Genomic DNA, 17401 nt, shown 5'->3' with positions numbered 1-17401 from the left:
GGACAGTAATAGGTGAGGGTGTTGTATATGTAACTAATAGCATGGCCGCATATGTGTGTATACTAAGAAAGATAGAGTGGTATTAGGTGAGTATATATGCGTGTGTGTGTGTGTGAAGTGTGTGTGTGTGTGTCTGTGTGTGTGTGTGTGTGTGTGTGTGTGTGTGTGTGTGTGTGTTTCAATAATAGTGTGGCCATGTGTGTGTGTGTGTGTGTGTGTGTGCCTGTGTTTCTGTGTGTATGTGAGTGTGTGCAGGAAGTGATGCAGGAAAGTGGCTTATAAGGTAGACTGAGGTGTCTGTCTGGGTGTCAGGGATTGGATTAGGTAATATGTGAGAGAGGAAGGCTTGTGTGTCTTTATGTATGTGTTTGTGCAGTGTGTGTGTGTGTGTGTGTGTGTGTGTGTGTGTGTGTGTGTGTGTGTGCAGCATGTGTGTGGATGTGGGTGTGTCAGCACCTCTACATTCCCCCTGGACTGATGTTGAGCAAATCCTGCAAAATTAAGATACTTAACTTTCAAGAGATACCTAAAAGTGAACCAGGACAACACTTTTTGCAGCACAAAAGATCATTGAGAGAGTTGAACACTAGGACACCAGGAAGTAGTGAGTGTAGCTAGGGAATTGGGGCAAGACAAGGCATGCCTTGGAATTTACTGCAAAGTGTGTTGGGGGGGGCACTGACCAGCCAATTTCAATTTTCTCTTTAATGCAATATTGGCTTTAAAAAACTGGGATTGTATCATTTGTGGTCAAGGCCAACCTGGAGAGCTATAAAACATCCTGACTGTGGTCTAAACTGTACAGCAACTGCTTGCCAATATTGGGTTAGGGTAGTTTGCTAAGAAGTTTAATGTGTAAAAAAAATAATTGACTTTAATCCAAAACCCTGAACACTGAGCACAGAGCAGGGTATAAACTGTAATAATTATTTACTACATTTGCAAGAATTTTTAAAAAATATATATTTTTTTAACTAAAACATGCACCACAGCACACTCTTTGGAGGTGGGGAATAAATTATAACAACAGTTTGCTTTCTGTGCTTGAAAAAGAACAATTTTTTTTAACTAAAAACAGTACAGGTAGGGTATAAACTTCAACAACTGTTTTGGCTACAGTTTGTATGAAAGCGTTAGCTGCACGGATTTAAAAGAAGAATACATTTTTGCTCTTTAATAAAAGCGTGTTGAAGTTTGAGGGGTTAGGGTGGGGCAGCAGCCGGTAATCTGGCCTGGATGGCTGGCAAGGCATGTTGTGCACATCATATCAGCTAGTAGAATGAATGTCCGTTTCTTTTGCTCTTTAGTGGAAGAGCTTGGAGGATGTACATAGCTTAACTGCAATAAGCAGATTGCTTAGCAATGTGAAGCGGTCCTCTGGGAACTAGTACCTGAGATACCAAAGGGAAACATTTTATGTCATTAAAAAAATAATGTAAAGGGAATGAGCCAGTTTAGGCTACTACTCTTGACATGAATGCCAGTTTGTCAAGTCAAAGCTTTACAACTCCTCAATATTAAATGAGGGACAGTTTGTCTGGGGAGCTTGTTAAACTGTAAGAAATTGTGAAAATCTAATGTCTGACATTAACTGGACTGGGAAAAAGGTTCATGAGCTATAAGTGACAGGGCTATACATCAAGGGCAACATCTGGATCAATTTGTAAACTCTGGAACAGGTTGAGAGGCATGGGGATGTTCTGTGTTGGGGAGCACCATACTTATACACAGCCATGCCAAGGCTTCAAGAACAAATCTGTATTATTGGGTAAACCAGGGGGGGCGGGAAAAAGGAAAGTTCCTAAAGGGGGGGAATTTTTCCTTAAATTTGGCTAAAGAGAGCCAGCCAGGAAAATCACAGATTACTGTGGTGGAGCCTAGGGTTACAGGCGTATGACGGGACAGTGCAGCATGTTACTGGGGTCAGCAATTCCAAGGCAGCTGGAATCTCAAGACAGCGAATGGGGTAAGGTATTCCTAAATAGGCTCAATCCTCTAAATAATGTTTCTCAAGGGGCACTTGAAAAACTAGCTTGAGTTTTTGTGGGGCGGGGGTGTGACAAACCAAATGCTGCCAGCCCAGCTAGCTGGAATTTTGTAAATAATCATATATCATTTGTGAATATTAATATGATCCATAGGCTTGTCTTACAAATGTAAGAGAACTATATGATATGTGTATATTAAACTACTGGTGCAGAAGTGTGTGTTAAACTGTATATAACCACAGTGTACACTACTGGAAAAGAACAGGGTTAACTTGCAAACTTTAAGAAAATAAGTCAATTGTTTTATGATTGTGTTTATCTCCCAGCTTCACTGAAGGAGACAGGATGTCTACAGCTAGAGGTTTCTTTCTATTGTCTTGAAATGAAATAATTACTAGGTCTGGAATGTATGGCGTTTTATTGCTTTGTGAATTCCTAGCAGCTGCACATCTGAGAGAAAAGTATTTTTCATAGAGAAATGTTAAATTCTGTTGGTAGCTGTTAGCCTGGGAACTGAAAGCAGGTGACAAATAGTGATGTCATCCAGCTGACCCAGCAGTAATGTTTTGATATTAATTTAAAACTATCTCAGAGAGTGAGTCTGTGCATTTGTATCTTGTTTTGGATCTAGAAACATCCATTCAGCACTTCTCATCTGCATTTGCCTTACTCTGTAAGTAAATTATTTAGGGCAGAGTATCTTTTACCTATAGATAGGAATATAGTAAAGATTGGTTTATTTGAGACTGTACTACAATTTTGTTTTAAAATATTTCCTGTGATTCTGAACTCTGTAGTCACTGTGTTGAGTTATTGAATATTGTCTTGTCATTGTATTATTTATTAAATATATTTAAACCTTTTAATTGTGGCTCATTTGTTTAGAGATATTTAAGCTCTTAGCATACTTGCATATGTATTTGGTGACACTGTACAGGCCACTCCTAAACAGCCTTCAAGTCTTCGTCACACTTACCATTTGGATAATAGTAACATTACACAGGGCTTTAAAGTAGCTGATAAGAGGTTCTGGTGGAAGTGCTAACTACTTTATGGTCTGGGCAGAAGGGGGCATAGCTAGTAAACCTGTGCCAGCCTTTCCCAGGTGTGTGTTTGTGTATAAATCAAATCTCAAAGTGTGTGTGTACGTTTCAGCTACTTGGGCAGGGACAAGAAGCACTGGTTGGACAGAGATTGCTGGGAGGACCTGGCTTGGAACCCTGGCTAAGGACTCATCTCTATAGCTGTGCCAGTGGGGAGTCTTATTGGGGATCTGGAGAAAGAGGGAGAAACCACGCCCAGACTGACTGTAATCTCTGTGTGCTCTTAAAGGAAATTGTACTTTACTGTGTGTGTACTTGTCATCCTCCCAATGTGCACATTCCTCACTGTGCTGGTGGTGAGGATTGAGGCTCCTTAATTACTGGGCCAGTGCAGGGGCATCACAAAGCTATATATTAAGTAATCAGTCTGATGAGAGCTGAGTAAAGCAGAATGATTACAGCCTTGGAAATGGACATCATACCTTTACATATAAGCTGTGTGATGAAGAAAGACTTCCTTACAATAGTGGAAAAGTAGTAGTCAAAGGACAGTTGATTGTCAGCACAAGTTCCCACATATGGAATCAACTTTCAGGGGTGTGCTGTCAATGTGATAGTTAAAGAGGAAGGCATGCCTGCCAAAGGATATTATTATATATTTCTTGGAATTCAGTTTTAGTCCATGGTTTTGCACTAGCTATTTGTTTGGGAAAAGACTTCTTGGAGGCTCTTCGTGTCCTCCAAAGAGTGTCCTCCAAAGAGTTTATGATGTCACCAAGTTTACAACTGTTTGCAAACTTGGTCAGATGTAAACCCTTAATGTTTGCTTTGAACTCCAAGAAGTAAATGTCAAAGAGGAGTGACCCAAGGACTGAAGCCTGGGGTATACCACTAATGACATGATTCATGGCTCTTTAAGGTTGCTGCATAACTTGACTGTCTTGCTGCTGCTGTGTGCATGGCTTTGCACAGATCACCACTGCATCCTGACTAACAAGCACTGCTGGCATTGCACAGATCACCATTCAGGCCTGAGTATGACAAAGGAGCACTGCTGGCATTGCACAGATCACTACTGAGGCCTGAGTATGACAAAGGAGCACTGCTGGTATTGCACAGATCACCATTTAGGCCTAAGCATGACTAATGAGCACTGCATTGCATTGCACAGATCATTTATCAAGGCCTGAGTATGACTAGGGAGCTCTGCATGGCATTGCACAAATCAATACTGAGACCTGAACACGACTAAAAAGTACTGTATGCATTACATGCATCAGAACAACTACATGCAACAGATCGCCATCAAGGCCTGAGGATGACTATCAAGCACTGCATGGCATTGCACAAATCCCCATTTAGGCCTGAGCATGATTAATGGGAAGTGCTGGCATTGCATAGATCACCATCGAGGCCTAAGCATGACTAATGAGCACTACATGGCATTGCACAGATCATTATCAAGGTGTGAGTATGACTAGGGAGTACTGCATGGCATTGCACAGATCACAATTGAGGCCTGAGCATGACTAATGAGAACTACTGGCATTGCAAAGCTCCCCATAAAGGCCTGAATATGACTAATGACACATCTGGCATTACATAGATCACCAACAAGACCTGAGCATGACTAATGGCACTGCTGGCATTGCACAGATCACCAACAAGGCCTGAGTGTGACTAACAAGCACTGCATGGCATTGCACAAATCACCATTGAGACCTGAGCATAATTAATGAGCACTACAGGTACAGTACAGATCACCATTGAGAACTGACTAAGGAGCACTTCATGACATTGCACATTCTTAGTTTAAAGAAAATGACATCACAGTCTGTTAATAAAGCAATAACTGACGACGTAGTGTGGTATATTAAAGAAATAACCGATGACGTGGTGTGGTATATTGAAGATTTACCCACGGTTGGTGTGATTAAACAAAGGCAACCGTGGGTAAATCTTCAATATATCATAACCATGAAGTCAGTTATTGCTATTATACAATGACATTATTTAAGAAAAAAAATACTTACTCTTCTTAAATAATATCTTTGTATAACGGTGGATTACTGTTCTTCCGCTGGTTGTGGTATACTGCTTCTTTATTTTGATGTACTGCACATGCGTATGGGACTTGCATTCCCATGCATACCCAGTACATCAATGCTTTGAAACAGAAGCAATGGAGAAAAGAAAGTCTTCGTTGCTATGTTTTCTCTCTCTCTCTTTTTATTTCTTTTTAATTGTAAAAAAAAAAAAAAAAAAAAAAAAAAAGGTTTTGGGGCACTTTATACCAATGGAAAAAAGTCTGGGCGACCAGACCTTTTTCCGTTGGTATACTGTGGGATTTACAACGGGCATGCTGGTTGGGCTGGGCCAATTAGCGTGCAAGTTTTTGAATAGTAATAGGGAGTCATTGTATAATTACAGATATTACAACAATGGCTACAGAGCAGAGAGATACCCATGTTTGTCACTATATCTAAGGTATTACCAATCTTAGCTGGGTTTTCTTTCCAAATTGCTTTGAATAACATAGTAAATAAATATTTTGGGCATCTTTATTTGATGTTGAGGAATTAACACAGTCATTGTTTAGATAATTAAATTCCCAGAAGGAGTGCTTTTTCAGTGCTTTTACATATTAGAGTTTAATTCAGAAATCCTCATACTCTAACAGGGGCAGAGGTGGTTACCCTAGTTTTGTGTAATATTACATACTGATATTAATTATTATATTAGCAGTTTTTGGTACTGAATTATTTTCACTGTGTTTGACTATTAGGTATCCTTTTATGAATATTTGAGGCCACCACTTATCCCATTAAGTCTAAATGGAAGGCAGAATAACCCTGAAACTTATGACAAATATTTTTTATCTTTAAACCAGGGGGAAATGCAGAAAGGTTACTCCAAACAGTAAGAGTTTTACTGCTCACCGTAACCATTTCCAATTCAGAGACAGCCTGTCCCACTGTTGTATCACAAAGAGTTGCATCAGTGCAGTGGGCTGCCTCTGCAGCCTTCTGCAAATGCTAATGAGGCCTTCTGAGGGAACTAACTATGCAAATTAGCCATATGCTGTCCAACAGAAATGTCTGTGATAAGGCATCTGAATCACCCAAGTGAGTAAGATAGCTTTACCAGGCCTGTTAACAAACATAGCCAAAAGTTCACATTCATTCATTACTTTCAGTGTGTGAGATGGCATTTGTGGTAATTGCCACGTAATTTAGCAGTTTGGATTCATCCATCACCTTCATTGGCTGAGATTTCATTATAGTTAAGTAACATAGAGTTTCGTGGACAGGTAATGGTGAGGGGTGTGTACATATGTGCATGTGTATGGCCGCATATGTGTGTGTATACAGAAAGATGAGTGGTATTAGGTGAGCATATATGCGTGTGTGTGTGTGTGAGTGTGTGTGTGTGTGTGTGTGTGTGTGTGTGTGTGTGTGTGTGTGTGTGTGTGTGTGTGTGTGTGTGTGTGTGTGTGTGTGTGTGTGTGTGTGTGTGTGTGTGTGTGTGTGTATGTGAGTGTGTGCAGAAGTGTGCAGGTGTGTTTGAGTGAGACTGAGTGTCTGTCTGGGTGGCCACAGGATTTAGTTAGGTAATATGTGAGGGGAAGGCTTTGTGTGTGTGTGTATGTGTGTGTGTGTGTGTGTGTGTGTGTGTGTGTGTGTGTGTGTGTGTGTGTGTGAGTGTGCATGTGTGTGTGGATGTGGGTGTGTCATACCTCTACATTCCCCTAGACTGATGTTGAGCAAATCCTGCAAAATTAAGGAGCACTAACTACAAGGATACCTAAAAGTGAACGGAACAACACTTTTGCAGCACAAAAGATCCATTGAGAGAGTTGAACACTAGACACCAGGGAAGTAGTAGTGTAGCTAGGGTGGGGCAAGATGGGCAACTGCCTTGGGTGCAAAGTGTTGGGGGCATGACCAGCCAATTTCAATTTCTCTTTAATGCAATATTGGCTTTTAAAAACTGGGATTGCATTTGTGGTCAAACCTGAGAGCTATAGCATCCTGACTGTGGTCTAAACTGTAGCAACTGCTTGTAATATTGCAGCAAGTAGTTTGCTAAAGTTTAATAGTAAAAAAAAAATAATTTTAACTAAAACCTGAACAGTGAGCACAGGCAGGGTATAAACTGTAATAATTATTTACTACATTTGCTACAGTGCAAAAATATATATTTTTTTAACTAAAACATGCACCACAGCACTCTTTGGAGGTGGGGAATAAATTGTAACAACAGTTTGCTACGGCTTAAAAAGAACAATTTTTTTAACTAAAACAGTATAGGCAGGGTATAAACTTTAACAACTGTTTGCTACATTTGTAGCAAGTAGTTTGCTGCAGTTTAAAAGAAGAAGGAAACATTTTTTGTTTTTAATAAAACGTGTTGAAGGAGGGTTGGGGTGGGGCACAGAAATCTGGCCTGGATGGCTGGCAGAGCATGTTGTGCATCAGGACAGCTAGTAGAAGGAATGTCCGTTTTTTTGCTCTTTAGTGGAAGAGCTTGGAGGGGTGTACATTTAACTGCAATAAGCAGATTGCTTACAATGTAGCTTAGTCCTCTGGGCTAGCACTAGATACCAAGGAAACATTTTATGTCATTAAAAAAAATAATGTAAAGGGGAATGAAGTTTTGAAGCTTCTACTCTTGACATAGATACCAGCTTGTCAAGTCAAAGCTTTAATCCTCAATATTAAATGAGGACAGTTTGTCTGGGAGTTTGTTAAACTGTAAGAATTGTGAAAATCTAATGTCTGACATTAACTGACTTAAAAGGTTCATGAGCTATAAGTGACAGGGCATACATCAAGGGCAACATCTGGATCAATTTGTAAACTCTGGAACAGTTGAGAGGCATGGGGATGTCTGTGTTGGGGGGCACCATACTTATACACAGCCATGCCAAGGCTTCAAGACAAATCTGTATTATTAGGACCCACTTAAAAAGTTAATAAAGCAACAGGTCTAGCATCACAAGGCACTTTACAGGCAATAAGAATGAAACTCTAATATATGACATTTCTGATTCTTGATTTACAAGAATAGGGTCAAAAATAAGAAGATACATCAAGGATATTCTATCAACTTAGGGACAAATAAAAGGGATGTGTGTGTGTGTGTGTGTGTGTGTGTGTGTGTGTGTGTGTGTGTGTGTGTGTGTGTGTGTGTGTGTGTGTGTGTGTGTGTGTTTGTGTGTGTGAGCACTTTCAAGTAAAATATGCTTCTTCAGATCAAAAATCAAATGTAATCATACAATTTAAATACAAGTAAAATACGCAAATTAACCAGTGAAAGTCAACATTTCTAATCACATGACAACAGAAGATCTTAATACATAGTATATACAAAGTATCCAAAGTATCCAAGCTCACTTAATTTGATCACTTGATCTGAGATAAGGTTTCAGGGGAACTGTTTCATTAAGGCTAGCCCCTTTACTAACTTGTAATAAAACAATCCACCTTAACTCAGCTTGCTGTCCCCTGTTCTTAACAGCACCTAGCCTAAAATTATCCTGGATGACCAGTACAACCATAAAGGTAAATGAATGCCCTACACCACATAAATGTACGTGCTTTGCTAAAGCACTTCTTTCATCTAACTTCTTAATACAGTAAGCATACTCACGGATATGATCCCTAAGTAACTGATCCATTTTACCACCGTAAAACGATAAGCATGCATTACACGTAGCGAGATATACCAGCTGCCAACTCATACAATCTGCATGGACCTTAAAGTTATATACTTTACCTGTAGATGGATGGACAAATTCATTGGTACTATTAATATGTAAACAAAAATTGCAACCACATCTAAAAGTTCCTAAGCTTGCACGAACAATAGTCCCTTCAACTCTAGGTTGTAGGTTTTTATAACAGCATACATTTCAATGACTTTTGATTCTTATAATAGAATCTAGGTTTGGATTCAACAATATTTCTAATGCATTCATCAGCAGTCAAGATCGACCAATTCTTATCAAAGACTCTACAAATAAATTTAATATCAGAAGAATAAGACAGGGTAACACCCAAAAAGTCAGAAGTCCTCGTAATATTAACTTCTGACAAATGATTCAAATGGGCAGAGAAATAAGGTCTAGCTCTACCTTTTCTATTGATCTTTTCAGAACTCAAATTGCCATAAGGAGAGCAACCTCAAGAAAGTAGAGCTGAACTGAAGCCATTACTTGTCGCAACAAAATCTGCATAATTGCATTTCAACCCGGACAATCTTATGCCCTGTCCTTTAATAATATTACAATAAACATGAGCTGGGTGCATGCTTTTTCTATGCAAAAGGTTCTTCTTACAAGGCTTTTTAAAGGGACTTGGAAAAAAAAAACTGCCCATCTATCTCTCTAAAGTCACATCTAAGAAATCGATATTCCTAGGAGAAATATTCAAAGTAAAATGAAAAAAAAACTTGTGCATGAATTCATAAATCTTACAAATTCTGTTAGCTCATCTGACATGCCTCACCACAGAATGAATTCATCATCTACAAAGTGCTTAAAATATAAAATGGAATTACAAAAGCGATTATCCTTCAAAATATAGGACTCCTTCCAAAATGCCAAAACCATATTTGCATAGGTATTTGCACAATGGGTACCCACAACTACCCCAGATCTTTGCCAAATAATACTTGCCATTAAAAAGGAAAAACATTATTATACAATATGATCTTTAGAAACAAACAGAACAATGAATGGAAATGATTTGCACTTGTGGTAATTACAGGTGATAAAGAGACAAGCAAATTAGCCAATAATGAGTTTTTGCTAACATGTCTCAGAATCAAATTTTCTGCAGTCTCATTAACAGTCCCTTTTGGTTGCAGCTCTTATCACCTACAGTTGAGTTCTTTCTGAATCCCAGGGCAGTTTTCAGTAATGATGCAGACATAAACATCCTCTAAGCAGAAGAGATGATCAAAGTGACCCATTTTACTGTGTAAACTTACTGCACTTAGCAAAACAACCTTGAACAATTTGTGATCTGTTCAGCTCCTAACACACATCACTATTTAATATAATTCTTGATTAGAAAATGCCTGTGTTGTTGAATAAACTAACTTCAGTTGACCATAATTATTAATGCCGAATAACAAACTCAGGACAGGAGCATAACAACATATGAATAATGCTAGGCTTAAAGCCCACTCTCCTAAGAAATGCAAAATAAGATCTTGTTCATTTACAGGGACTCTGTTTAAATAATAAATAAGGGTGTCATAGAGCAAGGTGACCCTTTTTTCAAAGAAAGTTTACTTCCTTTTAACTTTCTTATACCCTTGTCAGATTCCTTCTCAACATACAGAACCAGTCTATTGTCTAAATTAAAATGTCAAGTTATCATAGCTTTCCTCCTTAACTGGAGGTACGAGTATTGTTTTTCTTTTCACTACTTCCATTTGCCATTTATCTAAAACACAAATCTCAAAAATCACACAGTAAACAGTTTTACTTAGAAAGTTACACAGGCAGTCAGACAAACAACAAATGAAGACATTAATAATATTAATAGATATCACGACCTGTCAATATTTGCAGATGGCCTACTAGCTAATTTAGCACATGACAACCATGTTCTTACATTGCTTATGTGACACAATTTATTTATTTCCTTTTTTAAACAGGAAAGTAGGCTGCCCATAGAACCGATTCAGCCATGACTTGGATCAGTTAGGCTGTAACATCATAATTAAACACATGCACATAATGTAGGTTGCAATAATAGTTTTATACATCGTTGTTTGTTTGGACACATGGACCAGAAGATAATGATGTTAACAAGATAGCTCGTGTTTTATTCAGTTCATCCTTAAGGGAACTGATTCAAGCAACGAAGGAATGTGCACCATTTGAGCAATAAATCATAAACAATAAGCAGAAAAGGTATCTTTATAAATAATTTCTTTGAATAGTTAAAGCAAACATTTCTTTAAAGCAGCAGGAACCAAATAGTTTCTAGGAAGTTCCAGATGCAGAAATAATTCAGCAACAGTCAAATGTTACAGAACCATTTTTAGACACAAGGGCAGAAACAAACCATAACTGGCTTTACTATGCACCAGGGAATTCATAAAACAATAGTTTACTTTCTTTAGTTTTAAACAACTAGTTCATAAATGGTACAAAAGTCTTGATGTAACTTCATGAAGGCTTTAAAAACAATCAAAGCAGTCTAGAAAAATAACAGTCTCACTTTGTAGGTTTTCTATTTCAATGTCTGGTCAGTAGAATTGCTCATCTGATTCCTGGTAACACACTCTGAGATACCCAGAATGCAGATCTTTAAGCAGAATCAACAGTCCCAGTTCTGGCAGAATGAAATGCATATATATTTTTATTTTCCCAAACTGTTTGTCACAACCTAGCTTAGAAGCTCAGTCTCCTGCCTCTCCTTTCTCAGCAGCCTTGATTTTAAGCACTTGCTGGCACTGTCTCCAGGGTTAAATAAAGGGAAACATTCCAATTCTATTGCAATGCAAATTAAAATGTCAAAAAACTTAGGGTTTATATACCTGCTGTTATGTGACAGCCCTTGTACCACATTCATTCACATCATTACAGACAAGAGAGCATAATCTAGTCTTTATATATATGTATATTTTTTTCCCTTTAAAAATAGCAGGATATATCAATTACAGCTTTAAATACATGGGTCTTCATGTCTAACTTTCTTGCAACTTTTTATATTCAGACTGCCAGATATCAAGTTGCATGCAATATTGTCAGTCAAAGCATCCCAAAGACCTGCAGCTACACACATGGCCACATTGGCAGTAAAATACTCTGTGTCTATACCAAACTATTGCCTTCTTTAAAAAAACATATAGATTGGGGAGATTTCAAGACTGTCCTCAAATAAATTAATAAATACCTTGTCTGGAACAGTAGTTTTTCTCTCTCCGAGATCCCTTTGTGCACATCTTAGCAGCACAGTTTGAAAGCGCGTTGTACTGAATAAAATTTAACCATATAGCAAATTGGAAAGGTATCTCCATTTGAGTAAAATAACCTGCACAAACATTCATACTGATGGATCTAAAAATTGGGACTATTGTTCTTCCAGAAACCAACATTTGAATTATAAAGAATTTGGTAAATAAAATGAATATATTCAAGACATCGCCTTGTATGAGCAATAGAAAGATTGCTTTAGTAATGTTCTTCTCATGTAGTACAATGGAAATTACTGATCTCCCTAGTAAACTTACTCCCTGCACTACACAAGGCCAACATTTACTGCAGGATTCAACAATCATCCTTTCACTATAATGGACATATCAGCTCAGAATTGCAGAATTAGTGAATGAGTCACTTAAAAAAGTAAAGGTTCCCTTCAAAAAACTGAATTTTATTTCTTCACAATGAAAAACTCTTTCTGAACAGATATGTTGCATTCCATTAAACTGTAGTTAGTGCTTCCAAATTAAGGTCCCCATTATCTAAATCATGTGTTTATAGATTCTAGTGTTTCAATATAAGCAAATAGAAAAATATTTAAAGCTCTACATCTGACAACTGACCTGTTCTGGCAAAAGTAACAGAGCAAAACTAAATGCACTTTTAGACCTTAGGTAACCTGATGCATGTCCACTAAAAGAAAAACAGTAAAAAAAAAAAAAAAAACAGATAAGTGAATCTGAAAATCTTCCTGTCAGGCTACAACTGTTTCTATCAAAACTATTTCCTTAACAGAACTGGACAGTAGCCAACATTAAGATCTCTGTCATGGTTCTAGCTTGACCTCTGGTCACTGTTGGGAGTTTACATGTTCTTGCTGTGTCCATGATGTTTTTCTCCAGCAACTCCAGTTTCCTCTCCAGGGTTGGGATGGTGGCCTAATGGTTAAGGCATTTGCCTTACAAACACAAGGTACAGGGTTTGAATCTCACAGGGGATAACTTACCAGGCTTAAAATGGCTCGCAAGGGCAGTTAACCTAGTACTAACCTATGAATTGGGTGGAAGCTTGGCATAATGGTTAAGGTGTTTACCTTACAGACGCAAGGTGCAGGGTTTGATTCTCACATTGGGCAACTGGCTAGGTTTAAAATGACCCACAAGAGTAGTTAGCCTAGTACTAATCTATGAATGAAGGTTGATTGCCTACTCTAAACTATACCTATTTGTTATCTTTTCTTTTGCAGTCCAAGTTAAGACTAAAAAGGATATGTGATGAACAATTCACTTATGTTTTGTTTGTTTGTGTCTTTCGGCTTTTCCCGGTTAGGGGTCGCCACAGCGGAACTCCGGTCCGCTAATGATTGGCAGTAGAGTTTTACATGCTGGCTTGCAGGGCCTAATGCACAACCTTCAACGAAGGAACGCCCGTTCATGCATGTCACCACACAGAAGACGCTCTAACTGAGAATCGAACGGGCAATGTCTAACTGTGAGGCAACAACGCTACCGCAGCACCAGCAATTCACTTATGTTACATAGATAAATACACACATAAAAACAAATACATAAATAAAATACTACAGTCACTTCTTTCAGAATGTCACAGTAATTTTGCCATCGTCTTTACTTGTCAGACATCCAGCATTTTAGTCAAGACAAATTATCATTATCTGCCATGCACATTAGTATCTCAATGTGAGAACCTTAAAAAGTTTCAGGCTACTGGTCTTTGGACAGCTTGTCCAGAATTAGACATCCCACACACTGGTTCATCAGCACATCAGGGTTGGGAGGGTGGCCTAATGGTTAAGGTGTTTGCCTTACAAACACAAGGTGCAGGGTTTGAGTCTCACAAGGGATAATTGGCTAGGCTTACAATGACTCACAAGAGCAGCTAGTCTAGTACTAACCTATGAACATTCTTGATGTGTAATTAATTTCTATCTGCTTACAATCAGCACAGATGCTCCTCCATGTATGTCTCTTAGCACATTGAACTAAATGACCACCTGCTACTCAGAGCTGCTTTCATGATAGATACATATCAATGTGGCTTCCAGTATTTTTCATAACTGACACATTTGCTCTGTCCAAATGGATTCCTACAAAATGAGTACTGCACCCCTCTTGTTTTGCACACTAAAAGAGTACTGTATGTGGCCTAACAAGCACATAGGTGTGCTGTGGCACTGCTACCTGCATGGTTATGTCACCTCTGTGAATAAACAATGAACATCTATGGTCAAGCCTTTCCAAATAGTTTACAAATATGTCTGTTACCTAATGAATTTGGTTGTGAATGCAATGGTCCCCAGGATGAATGTGCTTGGCAACCAATCAACATTATCCTCATTGTTTATGTCTCAGATAAATGTTATCTTGTTTATATAACCACAGAAAAAATGAAGAAAACGAATGCTTCACAACAAAAGTGAATCCAATCCAGTAGAAAAACTCGGATTTATTCTAAAATTACACACCAATAGTTTAAAATTCGTGATATATATCCACGTATAATACAACAGCAAAAAATTCTCTAGCGCCTCGGCACACTTGCCTTTAACAGAGTAAAAACTTTCCATATACAATTTCATCACCTTTATACTAACATAAAACACACCCTCTTAATACATTAATTAACAAATAAAGAGACAACACTCCAATACTCACAGTAATACATACTATTCATATACACACTTATAACAAACTTTTCCAAGAACAGTCATAGTTTAACCCTCTAGGATTTAAAGTATTAAATTTTAAAATTAAACATAACTCTTTCTTTCTTAATATGTATTTAATTTGTTGCTCACTTAAATATACATTATCTTTTACACTATCTAAAACCGTCACGACTAATCCCTCTGGATTACCATGATGAAATTTATTAAAGTGCAATGCTATGGGGCTAGTTTGTTTGAATTTTTTTATGTCTCTAACATGTTCTTTTATTCTACATGCAAGAGACCTCTTAGTTTCTCCCACATAAAATTTATTGCACGTACATCTCATACCATATACAACTTTCTCCATATTACAATTAAAGATACCATTAGTAACAAAAGAAACCCCATTAATAATATTAAATTCCCTAACTACAAACTTGCAAATACTACATTTGCCACAAGCTGTTGTGCCCGACTGTTCAACTTGCTTTCCCATTTTAATATTAGGCATACTAAACCGACTGTGAACAATAAAATCTTTAATACTTCTACCCTTTCTGTATGAAAAACCCATCCTTTTATTACTCAAAAAATCTACCTCACTTTTGACCAAATTCCAACTACATTTAACTTGTTCCATAATCTGATCAGACAGTACAGAAAAAGTAGAAACAAAATAAATACAATCACTAGTGTTCCTATTTGTCCTAATATTTTTAGTAATACCTTGTTTCTCATTTTTTCTTACCTTTTTCAAACTCTCATTTACATGAATCTCATTATACCCTCTTGATATAAATTTATTAAAACTTTGAATAAATTCATTCTCCATAATTACGGGATCACTACATAGTCTCTTAATCCTATTAAATTCTGTATATGGTATAGCTTTTATTGTATGTAATGGATGGAAGCTTTTTCCGTGGATATATATCACGAATTTTAAGCTATTGGTGTGTAATTTTAGAATAAATCCAAGTTTTTCTACTGGATTGGATTCACTTTTGTTGTGAAGCAAATGTTATCTTGTTGTCTAACTTTCTGAATTTACAGGAAATTATTTTTAAGAATGCCATACAGTAACTTGGAGAATAGATCCAACTTTGTTGTAATGGTTTCCCCATTAATACAGAAATGTTGGCACAAGAAAGGAAAACAAATATCTCTCACCTGTATCTTTCTTTTGGGGACTGCTTCTCTGTAGACTTACATAAATGTCCCAGGTAATACAGAGGGAAAAACAAAAAATTCCAGATGGTTGCAAACCAGGTGATCACACCCGGTGCATCAAAGTTTTTCATAGTAAATCTTGCAAGCTGAGTTGATCCTGACCAGGAAGAACAGACAGAAATGACTACCACCACTGCCCAACATATCTTCTTTAAAAGAGCTGCAGAACACTTCACACAAAAGCGGTTCAGTCTTCCAGTTCTTTGTACCGCTGCAGGAACTGGTACTTCTACCTGAGCAGGACTATCTCGAGGGCACTCCTCCCCTGAAAAGACAAAAAATCATAATTCATATAATCTGTACTGTACCCTGATCAAAGTAGTCATCACAGTTCAGTATATCTGAAATAGTACTTACAGCAGGGTTCAAATTCAGGCAAGAAGTTTAAAATAAGCAACTGAAAAATGTAATTAAACTGTTGGTTAAATGTCTGCAGTTCTGTTTACAGACACACTACATAAGAAGTAGCACAAAGCCAGTGATCACGTGGGGTTTATTCTCGATAAGAATAACAGCATCAACGAAATACAACTACTGTGTGGCCATGTAGTCAGAAAAAAGGACAAAACCAGTAGGAGTGAAGTCATTCATCAATTCAGTAAAGATCTGAATTCTGTGAGGTAAGCTTACCATTAAATGCTGTTCGCCATAAATCTGGGCAAGCTCAGATGAAAATTAATATGTTTTTTTGGGGAAGCAGAGGGTCCCACATGCATTTCTAAAACATCTGCATTATTTTCCTTGAGAAAGGGTACTATTCTATAATTCTAGATGCTTAGTAATCATACTTTGGGGAAATGTATGTAGCTGAGTTAGGCTCAACCTGAACTCTGCGGAACACAAGGCCTTAAAACAAGGGAAACAGAAGCAGAAATATAGTTTCAGCTGATGCCCAGTACAAGAATTCATAATTTCTTCTCAAACCAAAACGTACAGGTGTTTGTGCACATAGTTCTCAAAATTATATATATCATTTGGGACATATCTGTTGCAGTAACTCCCTAATATGTAGTGCCATGTCAGCATGCATCAGCATTTTCACTGTGGCAACTTATGCTTTCAGTGCTTGCATGAATGGTGTAACAAGGAAATACATACAACTCCGAAGGGTTTAATAAAATGGTAAGCTTTTTTGTGGGGAAGAAATTATATTTCTGATATTGTATGTTAATAAAAGAAAAAAACCAAGTCTTTATTAAAAAAAAAAGCATTGTTTAAATAATATGGTATATCCCAGATAAAGGGAATGTGTTCTAACTTTAGCAAAGAAAGCCTGACAAAGAACATGGTACAATTTAAAAAGTAATTTTACATTTGATTTCAAAACACATTTTAGCAGCAAGACAACAGCTGTATATGAATTAGTTGCAGAATTACTTAGCAGCCATTAGAAACTCAGTTTTGGTTTTGGTTCACCTCATGAATTTACACTTTGCACCTCCTTATCCAACCTTTCACGGCATTGCAATGCTGCTCTCTGAGAAGACAGACTTGGGGTTACAGTAAGAAAATCTCATGGAGCATCTGCACC

General features: G+C 37.6%; 1 protein-coding gene across 2 annotated transcripts in view; it reads right to left on the bottom strand.

Moving 5' to 3' along the window:
* The window catches only part of SLC35F3 (solute carrier family 35 member F3), a 1790855-nt gene that overhangs the window by 769039 nt on the left and 1004415 nt on the right, over positions 1-17401 (bottom strand). For both annotated transcript variants that reach the window (XM_044076176.1, XM_044076184.1), the window contains one exon: positions 15811-16135. In XM_044076176.1, coding sequence (XP_043932111.1) covers positions 15811-16135 — 325 coding nt within the window. The remainder of the gene's footprint in view (positions 1-15810; positions 16136-17401) is intronic.

This window comes from Protopterus annectens, chromosome 1.part1 (genome assembly GCF_019279795.1).
Source record: "Protopterus annectens isolate FY-2018-M chromosome 1.part1, PAN1.0, whole genome shotgun sequence".
In the NCBI taxonomy this organism is placed as follows: Eukaryota; Metazoa; Chordata; order Ceratodontiformes; family Protopteridae; genus Protopterus; species Protopterus annectens.
Note: the sequence above shows the minus strand (reverse complement) of the source record. Positions and strands in the feature narration are given on the sequence as shown.